Source organism: Athene noctua, chromosome 23, assembly GCF_965140245.1.
Source record: "Athene noctua chromosome 23, bAthNoc1.hap1.1, whole genome shotgun sequence".
NCBI lineage: Eukaryota > Metazoa > Chordata > Aves > Strigiformes > Strigidae > Athene > Athene noctua.
The window spans coordinates 5,343,158-5,357,100 of record NC_134059.1 but is presented as its reverse complement, the minus strand read 5'-3'; the positions used below and the strand labels follow the sequence as shown (position 1 = coordinate 5,357,100).

The window sequence follows — 13,943 nt, the reverse complement described above, 5'->3', positions numbered from 1 at the left end:
TGGGGATGTCCCCAGCCTGGGTACCCACCTGGGTTCCCCCAAGGCCACCGTGGGCAGCTCTGGGGAGTGGAGAGTCCCCGAGTCCCTGGCTCTGGCCTGTCCCTACCTTCCCCAACGCTTCCAGGACAAAAACCTAGATCCAGGGACATCCTCTCGGGCGGTGAGGCTGGCCAGGCGTGTAAACAAAGCAAAGAAACCCTTTGGTTTAATGCAGGTTCAGCTGCTGCTTTCCCTTCGCCTCCGCTGGCTTCCCCAGCAGCCCCCCAGTGCTACCAGCACCCCTTCCCTTCAAGCACCCGTTTCTGACCCTGCCGGCTCCACCCATGCTAGTTATTTTTTGGAGGGGGAAATCTTTGACCAAAAAAAAAAAAAGGAAAACACGGAAAACTGAGTAATTCCTTCAGTGAGAGATACCAGAAAAATGCCTTTACTTACAGAGAGGTGCCCACACCTTCCCCTTGCAGAACTGCCCCGGGGAGAAAAGAAACAGAAAATAAAACAAACAAACAAACAAAAAATCCAGAAAAAAAAAAAACCAAAAGAACAATTCGTGTTGGTAGGTTTAAACCCAGTATATATATATCTCAATATATACAGACATACAGTTCTGCCACACATTGCGTTTGGTCCTTTATCCTTCTTTCTCCCCCTCCCCACCTCTGGTGTGTGTTTGAGGTAAGACACGCAGAATTTTGTAAAATTCAAACCAGCAAAAGATAAACCAGAGAGGTGAGAGGGGCGGGTGCAGGCGAGGCTAGGAGGGGACAAGGTACCTGGGTTTGGATGGGACCCTGCAGAGGTGGCCGGGCTGGGCGGGGGGTAAGAGAATGAATTAAATTTACCCCTGAGTATCAAACCGGGCACGTTTCCCGTGAAATCACCCACCGTGATTCCCGCGTCAGCAACGGCCGGGGAAGAGGCATCACCTGGAGCCACAGGACTTTCCAAACCTGTGCATGTGTTTAAAGAAAAAAACTCCTTTATATTTATATATTTATTTTTATATATATAATATATATATATAGTGCTCTTCGGAGCCAGGATGGTGGCTAAAGACCTATAGGAATATACGGCGCAGAGGGGAAGGCGCCAGGTTGTCCTCGTGGGGCCTGGGGGTTTTGGTTGGACCCCTGGGGAATCTGGAGGCACGTGGCTCGCCCTGGCCCTGGGAGGCATTTCGGGGATGTCTGTACCTCTGGAAAAGCTTAAAAAAAAAAAAAAAAAAAAAAAAATCACACCCCGAACAGGAACCGCAGCGGGCACTGGAGGCCTCGCCAAGGCTGGGCACGCTTCGTGCCTTGGATTTTGCTGAACCAAATGGAGAAACCAGGGGGTTGCAGAGCTGCTAAAAAATAAAATCTGAAGAGCACAAGGAAGGTGAGGGGAAACGCCCCAGGAAAAGCAAAGGAAGGGGGAGCAGCTGCTGAAAGATCCCCCCTGAAGCAGCGAGGGGGTCTGAACCTGCGCCGAGCTCTCAGCCTCGTGGATGCAGGGCAGGACCCGCCAGCAGATCAGCCCCAGCAGCGGGGGGGTGCCGGGGCCCGCAGCACCCACCGCCCGCCGGCACAGCGGCTCCCAGCCCCCCCGCACCCCGGGGAGCCCCCGCGCGTCCCGGCTGCAAAACCTCCCCCTCTGAGCAAAGGACAAACTACACCAATACGAGGCCAGGTCGTTCCCAGTACAAGGCCAGGTCGTTCCCAGTACAAGGTTGCTCCCTCCCCAGGGACACTGGGGTGTCCTGGATACGCTGGAGCAGCACTGAGGGGTGACACTGGGTGCTGGTGCTGCTCTACCCCCCCCCCCCCCCACACCCCAGGGAGATGCAAACCAAAAACCCAAAAGCCTGGATGGAGGGAGGCGATTCCCTGCCGAGGGTGAACCGTGGCCGAGCAGCAGCGGAGGAGGACCAGGGGCTGCACCCCAACATCCACCCCACCCCTCCCGTACAAGTAAAACAGCAACGTGCAACGTCGGCCGCCCTCCAGCAACACCCGCCTGCAGCAGCTGTAAACTTGTTTAAAACAATAACTTAAAATTGGAAGACTGAAAAATAAAAAAGCAAAAAAGAAAAAAAGAAGAAAAAAGAAAAAAAAAAAAGAAAAAAAAGAAAAAAGGGAAAAAGAAAAAAGAGAAAATTAAGAAAGAAAAAAAATTCTTAAAAAAAGCAAGCGGATGGGAAAAATACATGGGGACTCTGGCCTCGCAGCTCCTTTGGAGGTACAGAGTGGGGACGGGGCTGCACCCACACAGCAAGAGAACGGGTTTGGTTTGTGCCCCCCCAGCCCGGGCAGGGTCTTTGGTGTCCGGCAGAGCCCCATGGGAGCCGGCGGCGGCGAGGACGAGCCAGGAGAGGCCGGAGGGCGAGGGGAAGCAGCGACCTGGCAAAGCTCCTTGTTCTGCTGTTTCAGCAGCAACGAGGGAGCGAGCGAGGCGGCGGCGCGGGGAGAAACACGGGTCGAGTGGAGACACCTAGCGAAGGCCGGCACGGCACGGCACGGCGAGCACCCCTGGGGCTGGGGAGGGCAGCTTTGGTGGCATTTTCTGGGGTTTTAGGGAGGGGAAAGGGCCCCTCTGCAATGCCAGCCAGGGGGGGGATGCTGGTGACCCGTTAATAGCCCCACCAGGCTGTGCATCCCTCATCCTGGGCGGCTGAGGCTCCCCGAGGGTCTTGGCATCCCCTGGGTGGTGCTGGGGTGGCCCAGGAAAACAGGGTCAGGGTCGGGGGGGTTCACTCAGCTGCACCGATGGCTGCAGGGGGGAGCCAGGGACCCCCCATCTCTGCAGACACTTGGGTATCGAGGATGCAACAGGCAGCAAAATGGATTAGCCGAGGCACGGGCTCTCCCCGGGGACAATGCCACAGTGCCAAGAGCCCCTTGGGGATGTCACAGAAGTGATGCACAGGGACAAAAAAGCCCCCCCTGCCCCGCCCCACAGTCGTGTGTTGCATTTACAACCCGAAATACACCTCCCAGGGTGCTGACACCAGGACCCTGGCATGGGGCTGGGGGCCATGTGCTGTGACACAGCCCCCACCGGCGCCTCAACTCGGGGTACAGGGGACAGGGAGGGACGCAGCAGCACTCAGGGTTGCTTCGGGAGAGCCCGGAGCTGGGCTCAAAAATGAGAGCAGCTCCACGTCCATCACAGCAAGTCCCCCAAGACCCTGCTGCGTGCCTGGACAGCCAGTGCCAGCCCGGCTGTGCCGGGGAAGGTGATGGTCCCCAAGGAAGGTGCTGGTCCCCGAAGCCAGCACGGGGCACCGGGGAGGCTGCGCTGGGTACCCACATCACCACCACAGAAAGAAAGAGCAGGGAGAAGAGGGGTGTTTGGTTGTGTTGTTCTCGTTATTATTAATATTTCTTTTTGTTTCTTTTTTTTTTTTTTTGGCATTAATACCATCTGTTCACCTGAACTACGGACCTTCTGTCTCTAGAAATCTTTTGGTATCTTCCCATCTGGATGCACACAAAAGGATAACAAAAAGAAAAGAGGAAAGCGGGAGCTGCGGCGGCAGCAGGCTCGGCTCACTGGCCACAGCCAGGTTTGGCTACCACGGGGGTTCACCCGGGTTGGCTTTGCTACCAGCAGGACGGCCGAGCAGTGGGTCACTGCGGATGCCCCCCAGGAGGAGGCTCGGTGGTGCTGGATGTTGCCTTCCCGCACCACTGCCTGTCCTTGGAGACCCTGCCCCGGTTTTGAGGAGGAACCGGAGTGCGCAGGGGGCCAGGAGACTTTCCCTGAAGTTGAAGTGGGGCCACTGGCCATCCCGGCGTGGGCTGGCAGAGGTGTCACCCACCGCAGCCGACGTCAAGAAGGAAGCGGGAAGCCCTGTCCTCGCTGCCCGGCGCTGGTGGTCGGCTGGGGACGGTCATCACTGCTGGGTGCCACCAGCCCCCTCCTCCAGCAGGGATTGGGGGGCTCGGGGAGGGCAGCTGCTCTGCTCGCCAGGCAGTTTAGCAACTTGCCAGAGGTGACAAGGCAAAGGGGACACAGTCCCACCAACACGCCGGTTCTCGTCCTTCCCCAGCTGCAAGACAACGGTGCAAACCCGACATCCAGATGACGGCAGAGGATTTGCCTCCATTTCTGCTGTTTCTTCCCCCAAAGCTGAGCAAAGGCAGCACATGCGCAGGGTTCACGGTCCCTCCTAGTGCAAAACCCGCTGGGGGACGGAGAGCTGACAGCGGGTTCCTGCCATCGCCTCCCCTCCCCGGGGCGGTCGCTGGCGGAGGCTCGAGCATCGCTGGGCGGCAGAACACCGCAGGAGAAGAGGGGACGGAGGTGCCTTCCCTGTGCCCACTGCGCACGGGGAAGGCAGGAGGGACCATTTCGGACAGAAACAACCTACCATCCTCGTTCACCAGTCACTAACCAAGGGAGGAAGGGAGAAAAAAGTCCAGCTCTTGGGTTTTTTGCTTCTCGTGTCGCGGGATGTCCCCCACGGCAGAGGTCGGTCAGTCACCGGGGCTGCAGCGCGGGGCAGTGGGGAGCGTGAGGGACGCGCCGTCAGCAAGTTGTTGCACCAAGGAAACCCTTTTGCTTTGTGGAAGTGCCTTTAAGAAAGAGGTTAACGCCGAAGGTCACCTTGGGGAGGTGGGAGCCCATCGCTTGGTCTCCGGCTGGGAGGGTGGGAAGGGTTTGCCCCTCGGTGGGGAGGAGGAAGGTGTCCTTAGGACAAGTCTTCCACCGGCAGCTCCTCCTCCAGGTCCCTGTCATCGGGAATCGTCACATTCTGGTTGGTGGTGGCCATCAGCGAGACGGGTCTGCTGTCGTCCTCCGCTTCGGCTGGTTCCTCCTTCACGTGCACTGGATGGCTGCGGGGAGGGAAGCCTTCAGCCTCGCGGAGCTGGGCCCGCTGGATGCAACCCCAGGAAGCTCTTGGTCCAAACCCCCTCCATCCCTGCGTGGTCCCTCGCCACAGGAGGCAACGAGCAGCTCCCAGTGCCCCATGTGCCACCATCCCTTAGCCCCAAACCCTCCAGCAGCCCAGTAACACCCACCAGCACCATCCCTCGTCCCCTCGCCCCCGGCCAGGCTGACCTGTACTGCTGCGGGGACAGGCGCGGGCTGTTGCTGCCGTTGCTGTTGACCTGCTCCACGGTGCTGCTCACGTCGTCGTGGCCCACGTGCAGCATCCCGCTGGCGGAGCTGGTGTTGATCATGGTGGGGCTGTTCAGCAGCGGGAAGCTGCTCTCCGCCAGCGCAGCCTGCAACAGAGAGAGGCTTGAGGCACGGCGGACGCGAGACCGCGATGGGAAACGCGAGTGCAGGATGTAGTGCCCCCACATCCCTGTCGGGGACGGGACTGGCTCCTTACCTGGTAACTTGCGTTAAGTGCTCCATAACCGAGTCCTGAAATCATGTTTTTGACTAAAGTCGGACTCCTGCAGAAAGAGAAAGCAGAATGATGCACGGCTGAGCGCTCCCGGCCTGAGGACGGGGGGTCTGGCAGCAGAGCCAGGTCCCGTGGGAAGGGAGGACCCACCCTGTCATCTTTGGTGGCCTTCGCTTTTGGTACTCGTGCTCGTCGACGGTCCAGACGGCTCCCTTGACGTTCTCCACGCGCACGAAGCACTTGTGCAGGCTCAGGTTGTGGCGGACGGCGTTCTGTGGGCAGAGCGGGCAGGAGAGCTCAGCGGCACGGCCCTCGCCCCGCTGCCTGGACCCCTCCTCTTCCTCCTCATCCTCCTCCTCGCCCAGCCCCTGCAGGTCCCCACGGCTCCGGGCTGTCCCCGTCGCGCTCGGCTTGTCTACATCCGCCCAGGGATGCTGCAAGTGCTCACTCGCCCCATCAGCACCGAGAGGGTTTAGGAGCCGAGCCCCCAAGCCGCACGTGGGACATGACCCCATTTCGTGGGCCTTGGCCAGATGCCGAGGAAGATGAGGACAAGGGACAAGTCACACCAGCAAGGACCCAGGAGCAGAGCCACCCTCGCCGCCGCAGCTCACTCAGCGATGCTCAGCAAAGCCAGCTAATCTTTTTCTTTCTTTTTCTTTCCCCCCACCCTCCCTTTTTGGTCCTTTCCCTCCCTTTCTTCTTTACATCGACCATCTTTACATTTCTAAATGTAAAATAAAGAGACACACACGTAGGCAGACAGCGCAGCCCCGAGAGATACCAGCTCCCTTTTCCCCTTCCAACTCCCTGCCATTTGCTACTGCCCCTATTTCATTACCAATTTTAATTTGCCTCTAATTAAATCCTGTGTATTTTTCCGACTCACTTGCTAATCCATGAGGGAGGCAGGAGGCTGGAGTGGAATCTCTCCGAGCTATAATTACAAAGGGCCTAATCACGCCGGGGCTCTGCCTTTGAATAAATTTCCTTGCATTAAGGTTCTCAGATTCTCTGCCTTGCAAATGAGAATGACCCCAATTTCAGGAAGTTGGCCTCGGAGGGTTTTTTTTTATATATTTTTTTTTTTTATTTCGAGTCCTGATTCGTGATGAGAGACTAATTCGTTACGCTAAAACATTAACAGCAATTTAAAAGGTCGAACGGGGGCTGTATAAACAAAGGAGCTGGCCAACACAACAAGGCAAAAGGAGACACAAGGACTGAACCCCCCCACGCTGGAAAGTGTTAAGAGTTTCTGGAAACTCATCATATTGCACTGTCCCCCTTTTTGCTTTTTAATTTAAGGACAAAACCAAACAATGCTAGGGTCCTTCCCTTATCCTCCATCCATCCATCATCCATCCATCCATCCATCATCCATCCATCCATCCATCCATCCATCCATCCATCCATCCATCCTCCAGGTGGTGGGGACAGGCAGGCTCCTGCTCCTCTTGCCATTTGGCAGAGCCAGCCCGAAGGGGAAACTTTGCAAGTGGCTCCCAGGAGCCAGTTCCTGGAGATTCAGGCACAGTTGGTGCTGTTTGATGTGTTGGGGGGAACTGGGAACCCCTGGGTCTCAGCAGGAACGTGCTGGTGAGCAGCTGGCCCAGCTCCTCAGGTGATGCTTGGTGCAGAGCCAGGTCCCTGGGTGCCAGATCGGTGCCATCGCCGCTCTCACCCAAAGGATACGCTTCGTTTGGGAGATGCCCTGCCTGAGGGCTGAGCCACCCCTCATCCTCAAACCCCGTGCTGGCACCACGCAGAGCGGAGGGTCCAGCTGTGCTCAGCCCCACGCAGAGAGATGTCCAAGGGGGACTCCAGACACCGCCGTGCTCGTGGGCCAGCAAGGAGCAGGAGGAGCCCCCAGCCCCCGCTCTGTCCTTGCACCAGCTCTGCAAATACCCGGCTCCCTGCCCCAGGTCCGGCCGGGGCTGGGTCCTGCTGCTGCCCTTGAACCCCTGTCCCTTGGCGAGCAAACACAGGACTTCCTCCCCTGGCTGGGGCCGGATCCTGCCCCGCACTCCCCTTCCTCCTTCCTGTGGGCACAGGGGACTCCTCATTCAAACAAAGCCCTGATTAAAGGCAAGAAGCGTGGCAAAGCCGAAACCTTTCCTGCACACGGAGCCGCAGCCCCGGCCCAGCAGTGGCCACATCCCCCCTCTTCCCCACTGGTGACTCCCCCCTGCTTCGAGGCACCGGCAGGTATGTGTTTGCAAAGGCAAAAGTGGATAAAATAAATCCTGGCACCGGGCAGGATGTGATCCAGCATCACCAGAGCCTGGGATGCCCCGTCCCCAGTGCTGGGTGGCGGGCAGGGTGCTGGTCCCGGGACACCCCCGCCATGGGAATCCTCCTACCAGGAAGGGGGGGTGGGTCCCCTGCCTCATCCTAACGTGGCTTTTGCATTTTGACAGAGTATTTGTTCAGTGCCAGACTTGGCTGCTCTGTTTGCTTCTCATCTTTGTCTATTCTAATGATGTTTGCTTTACGCCCCCAGCCCTGCTCCCCATGCTGGGGGGTCTCTCCGTGGACCCCCACACTACACCATGGTTCTGCCCCACTGTGGGGATGGGGTACCCACTTTGGCCCCCAGCACCCCTGTCCCGTCCTGGGGGGGAGCTACAGCTGGAGACGAGGGAGAAGCCACAGCAGAAAACAGTTGTTTTCCAAAGAGCGGAAATACATTATTTTTTCCTGCGTATCCCCCCTCCTTCAAAAGAAGCCTGGCCTTGGACACTGAAAGTTGTGAAGGGAATAATCCCCCCCTGGCTTTTTTTAATCCCCTGCCATCCCTTCTGGTGGTGAAACAGGAAAAAATAAAGAGCAGCAAAAAGGGAACCAGAAGGGCTGGGGGATGCCCCTCTGAGACATCAACTCTGCCCCTGGGTAACACGGGGTGTGGGGGAGTCGCAAAGAAAAAACTTCAAAACATTTATTCCTGCCAGCTAGTAAAAGGGAAGCAAAAAGGTATTTTCACGTGTCATCTCATTGCTCAGATGGGGAAACTGAGGCACGGAGCAGCTAAAGTGCTGCCCTGGACAGCCCCTGCTCTGCCCTGGATGGCAAAAAATCCATCCTGGGAGCAGTGATGGCCACACTGGGATCTCTGCCCCAGGGCTCCCCACCACTCCCCAAACGCGGGGTGTCCCCGTGGGCCTGGCCGTGGCGGGGGCCAGCGATGCTCCCAGCGCCGTGGTGCCGGCTTGCAGTGCTGCTCGTGTGCCGTGAGGGGGACTCCAGACCGACGCCGGGCCACTGCCAGCACCAAAAATGGCCCAGACACCTCCGACTGCCCTTGTCCTGCTCCTTCCCGCTGCCACCCTCCCGCTCGGCGCGCGGGGATGTTCGGGATGGGCCGTGCCGAAGCCTGGGGCCACCCAGAAAGCTTTGGAACCAAAATGCAACTTATTCACCCAAAGTTTGCAGCAGAGAAGCGAAACCCTGCTGCGGTCAGCTCTGATCTGCAGCAGCAACACACGGGGGCCCTGGGCTCCAGAGTAACCGATTCCTCTTTAACTCTTTCAAAATGCACCATCTCGCTGGCAACTCGCTCATTCTCATTTTTTCTTTTTTTTTTTTTTAAGTGTTAGCCTCCCTCTGTCACTCCACTTCTTGCTGCCCTGAGCAGGAGGAAGCTCTGTCTCAGTAAATACACGCAGCAGCAGGAAACAACAAATAAATCTGCCCCGGTTGGGGCAATACCTGCTCCTTCTCACAACCTCTGAGACGCATTTTCTCACTTCTCAATTTCTAAATAACCACGAGGGGAGCAGCCATGGCACCCGCGCGCTGCCCCAAAATTCATACTCATCAGCCTAGACCAGTGACAAACCGCTCTGGGGTGCCAAAAATTTTCAATACCTGCCTGTGCAGCACCGTGCACCGGGTGGGGGGAGCCACTGGGCACAGGCCGAGGGTCCCCCCAGCCACCACCGTCCCCACGGACCACCCCCAGCCACCACTGAGACAGGGCTGCTGTGGCTGCAGCCCCCCCTGCTCGCAGCGTGGCACCCAGCCCCAGGTTATCATTAACCTTATTTGCTATTATTTTGCTCTTTTCTCTGCCCTTCTCTCGGCGCTGCTCCAGCCCCAGCTCCACAGAAAGCCCCAGGTTTCTACAGCGCAGCCCTTTGCCACACCCGATGGCATGAACAATGTACCCCCAGAGCCCACAGATGCATTTTGGGGGGAAAAGATGTGGGATTTATCCACAAAATCATTTCCTGCACCATCTCAGAGCTTTGCAATGAACTGGTTCTTTACCATAGCTGCCCATATAAACTGGAGCATCTCCCGCAGCAGGTAGCCCCGAGTGGGCTGGGGTGAGCCCCGCGGTGCTGAGCAGGGCTGCTCTCACCTTCCAGGTGGCCGTGTTCCTCCGGAAGTAGGCAAACATCCGCGTGAACCAGTTATAGATTTCGTTCAACGTTAGCTGCCTGTCGGGGGTCTCCAGGATGGCCTGAGAAACCAGAGAGGGGCCAAAAGCATCACTCGCGCCGCCCCGGCAGGGTTCAGTGCAAGGCAGGAGGGGAAGAAATGGGGTTTCATTGAGTGCAGGGGCTCCCCCAGGACCAAGAAAGTGGAGGAGAGCGTGGTTTTGCCTCAGGTACCCCACAGGCAGGTCTTGGGGTGCAGAGCTGAACCCCACGGCGCGGGGAGTCACTCACCTGCCGGATGAGCGAGGCGTACGTGAAGGGCGGCCGGACGTCTGCGTTTTTGTAAAACTCGTGATTCTGTGCAAGTTCTGAAAGAGAGACAAGAAACGGAGGGGGTGGGGGGGGGTGAAGAGATCCTCTTTGGGTCCTGGAGACCGCACGATGGAGGGTGATGAGCCCCATCCCGGAGCTCACCTGAAGATATTGGGGTGCAGAACTTCTCCGAGTTTCTCCTGCGGATGGGCCCCACGTTGTGTAAAGTGGAAGAGCTGATGACGGAGGGGCCCTGCCGCAGGGGGGTGATGGGCGCCGTGGCGGAGGTGGGGGGATGAGGTAAGCCGTCGGGGAACGTGTCGGAAGTGCTCTTGGAGAGGGTGGCACTGGAGACCAGGTTCAGCTGCACAGAGAGGCGGGAGGGAGGACGGGAGGTTGGGGACTGGCGTGGGGAAGGTTGGAGCTGGGAGAGCCCCCGGCACACCGGCAGCTGCGCCGGATTGTGTCACTGGGCTTGGCAGGGATGGGATGCACCCACGGGATGGGATGTAACTGCAGGAGAGGATGCAACCACAGACCGGGCTGCGGCCACGGGATGGGATGTACCCACTCCCTGCCCGAGCTGGCGCAGCAGCACCATGTGCCGACCCAGGCTGCGTTTCACTCCTGCCTGACGCACGGGGACCAGGCTGCGTGTGCCGGAGTGTGGCCAGGGCGTGCCCATCCCAGGGAGCCCGTCCAGCCGGCAGGGAGGGGACAGCAGCCAGTGGCGAGGGGACAGGGGAGGAGAGGGGGCGGATGAGGGGACATACAAGGGCAGGAGGGGGACGCACGCTTACAGGTTGGCTGAAAGGCTTTGGCTCTGAAGGTCTCATGTGGAGATGGGCCATCATTGCTTGGAGACGCTCGCTCTCCTTTGCCAGCTGCAGGAGGCAAGAAGCAGAAGGGAGACGGTCAGGCCGTGCTGGCAGTCACTGCAGAGGTGCTCATGGCAGGGAGGAGCTGCCCACTGAGCCCTCAGCCCTGGCTCTAGGCTGGCAGCATCCTCCAGTGTCCCTGCAGGAGCCACCTCCAGCCTGGTGCTGAGCCCTCCCAGGGCCCCCAGTGGGGCCGTGGCTCTGTGGGGGGCTGCGACACCCATCGTGGGGGGCACAGGGGCTGCCGCTGCTCCGGCTCCGTGTGTGCAGTCAGATGAAAAATCTATGGTGAAACGGAGTCATTTCCCACGCCTTCAGGCTGCCAGCCACCAGCACGGCCCCGGCCCGACCACCCACCGCAGCACTCGCTCTCCTTCCCGGGTGCTCCTGTCCCTGTGCCTGCCGTCCCCGTCCCCTTCGCCCTCCTCCAGCCCCTGCTGCCTCCCGCTCACCAGCAGCTCCCTGCCCATCTACCCATCCCTCCGCCCGTCCACCCATCCACCTGGACACACAACATCGCTTTAATTGCCCACTCCGGCCTGTTTACTCCCCGGAGTGCGGAGAAGGGTGAAATATTCACTGTGGCACCAGGAGAGACTTTGAGCCCGGCGGAGGCGATGGGATGTGACACCCGCTCTCTTCCCGTCACCTTCCCTTTCCACCACGACCCCTCAATCTCGGGGCTCGGGCACATCCCGATGTGCTGCCCGCTCCCCACCAGCCGAGCCCCCTCCCCGGGCAGGCGCCCAGAGCCAGGAGTCAGGCGAGGAAGGAGTTAAAGGCAGGAGCCAGAGCGGAGTTTGCTGCAAGTTTGGAGCAGCTCAGATGCTTTTGCGCTGTCGTGGTGCTCATTAGAGCTGACAGGTCTCCCCTCGTGATGCAGACGCTCTCCGCCGGCACAGCGGGAGCTCCGCGCTGAAAACTTTATAATTGGTAGCTCCGGTGGCAGGTTCTCCTCTCTGCACACGCAGCTTTCTGCTCGCCCTTCAGCTTTTTTTTTTTTTTTTTCCCCCCCCCCTTCCTTTCCCTCCCCTCTTTAAGCCCCAGTAATTGCTTTCAACCTCTCTCTTTAGCGAGGGCTGGGGAGCAGGATGTGATCACACTGCTTCGCCCAGTCGGCTCTGCAGCCTGCCCAGCTGGGAAGGTTTTGTTGTGTCCCCCCTACCCCACAGCCCCCATTATTCTAACTCTGGGCAGAGGCTCCCAAAGCTCCCCCGGGGCCGGCGTCCCCCGCGATGACACTCACCACCACGCACCGCGATGGGCACAGACCATGTGGAGCTCCAGCCAGCCCCTGGCCCAACAGCCGGGCCCCCAGGTCTCTGACAGAGACCCCTGCCCCATCCTGCTTTCCCCCTCAACCACTTTCAAGTCTCAAGGTAAAAATCCTCCTTTTCCTCCCATTGCCCCCCTCCCCCATCTCTTCTTTATTAACTGAATTACGCACAACACGCTGGGGAGTCGAAGATGCTGGGAAAGGCACTATATAAAGAACTGCCTTTCCAAAAATAGCACCCCAAAGTTGGGCTCCAAAGACCACGTTCAGCCACCAAAATAAGTGGCCTGATTTCCAAGGAGCCTGGTAGCCCTGTGGCTCTCGCTGCGGTGGCGTGGCTGGTCTGCAGCATCCCCTTGTACCCACAGGGACCCTCTGGGCAGGAAGGATGGCTCATCCTTTCCTCCAGCCCCATCATAACCAGTCAAGGATGCTGGTATTGGAGGGGGAACCAGTTTGAGGGTCTCCCAGGTCTTGATCTCCACTAGGACACAGCCTAGGGCCATCACTTTTTGGCTTAAAATGAGCCCTTGGGGTGGCTGGTTATGTCACTACAGTGCCCGACCTCACTAACACCCTCCTGCAGAGAGCAGCCAAGCCACAGCACAGCAGAATTGGGGAGGAGTTGGCTTTCTAACCCCGTGTTTTTTGAGGCTGGGGCGATACCCACCTGTATTTCCAGCTGCTGTACCACTTGCATCTGGACTCGACACTGGGCCGTGCTTCGGTCATCAAGTGCATGTTCTGTATTGAGGTGTCTGGGGAGGAGAACACGGGGGTTTATGGCTGGACGTGCCCAAAATACGGCCCCTCTGCCGGGACCACACCTGGGATCAGCAACCTGCAAACTGCTCTGTACTGCAGCAACACCCGGGGACACCCGCGAGGTGCTGCCCGCGCCGGGGCTGCTCCGGCACTGCCCAAAGCTCGGCGAGCAGGAGGGAAACTGAGGCACAAAGGTGGTCAGATGAACTGGGCTGGGCCTCCTCCCCAAACCCAGGCTGGAGGGCGGCTGTGGACACCCAGCCCTGCCCGGGACAGCCCTGTGGTGTTGAGGAGCAGCCCGGGGCTGATGGAAAGTCCTTGCAAAGGCTGCTGGCAGGAGGCACCCAGGAGGACCTGAGGAGCAGGTTTCCAGCACAAAGGTGGCATTATGGAGGTTGACTTACACCCTCTAAGGAAACCCCCGAAGGCAGAGGTGACATTTCCAGGGTGCTCACCATCCTACTGCTTTTGTGCCTTATGTTTATGTTTATAAAGCACAAGGACCAACCGTCCCTCCTTCTCAGGGAGGGGAAGGGCTCCCGCCAGAGGCAAGTGGCCAGTGACAGGGACATCACTTGCTGCAGAGCTGGGGACATCCCAGCATTGCTTTTTGGGGGTCCTCACCCCCCAGATACAGCAAAGCAGCAGCCTGGGGACCTAGGCCCAAAGATGTCACATGGCCAGGCCACGTCCTTGCTGGGGTGGGTGCAAACCCGGGTGGTCCTCACTGGAGGAGTGGCACAGGTCACACGGGGGATGCTGGGCAGCAGGGCAAACTGTCCCAGGGTCAGTCACCCTGGGAACGCCCCAAAAAGTGGCATCTGATACTGGGAAACACACAAGCATCCCAGGGCCATGGGCCAATGCTCTCCAGGACCAAGGCTGAGATATTTCTGCTGAGACATCCCAAGGAGAAGATGCCTCAGGAGTATCTACCCTTGGTCTGGATGGGGAAGACAGCGAGAGTCTCACCCGGCTGTTTGTGAGAGACT

General features: G+C 58.7%; 1 protein-coding gene across 15 annotated transcripts in view; it reads right to left on the bottom strand.

Moving 5' to 3' along the window:
* Window positions 1-2,060: 2,060 nt before the first annotated feature.
* The window catches only part of FOXP4 (forkhead box P4), a 62,442-nt gene continuing 50,559 nt past the window's right edge, over window positions 2,061-13,943 (bottom strand). For 7 of the 15 annotated variants that reach the window (XM_074925359.1, XM_074925360.1, XM_074925358.1 and 4 more), the window contains 9 exons: window positions 12,857-12,944; window positions 10,833-10,916; window positions 10,195-10,396; window positions 10,012-10,088; window positions 9,702-9,803; window positions 5,489-5,610; window positions 5,321-5,387; window positions 5,044-5,210; window positions 2,064-4,817 (listed from right to left, as the gene is read on the bottom strand). In XM_074925359.1, the coding sequence (XP_074781460.1) occupies window positions 4,673-4,817; window positions 5,044-5,210; window positions 5,321-5,387; window positions 5,489-5,610; window positions 9,702-9,803; window positions 10,012-10,088; window positions 10,195-10,396; window positions 10,833-10,916; window positions 12,857-12,944 (1,054 nt within the window). In that variant the 3' untranslated portion in view covers window positions 2,064-4,672. Of the gene's footprint in view, window positions 4,818-5,043; window positions 5,211-5,320; window positions 5,388-5,488; window positions 5,611-9,701; window positions 9,804-10,011; window positions 10,089-10,194; window positions 10,397-10,826; window positions 10,917-12,856; window positions 12,945-13,943 lie in introns of all 15 variants that reach the window. The other 8 variants (XM_074925365.1, XM_074925366.1, XM_074925370.1 and 5 more) reach the window with 6 other exon arrangements.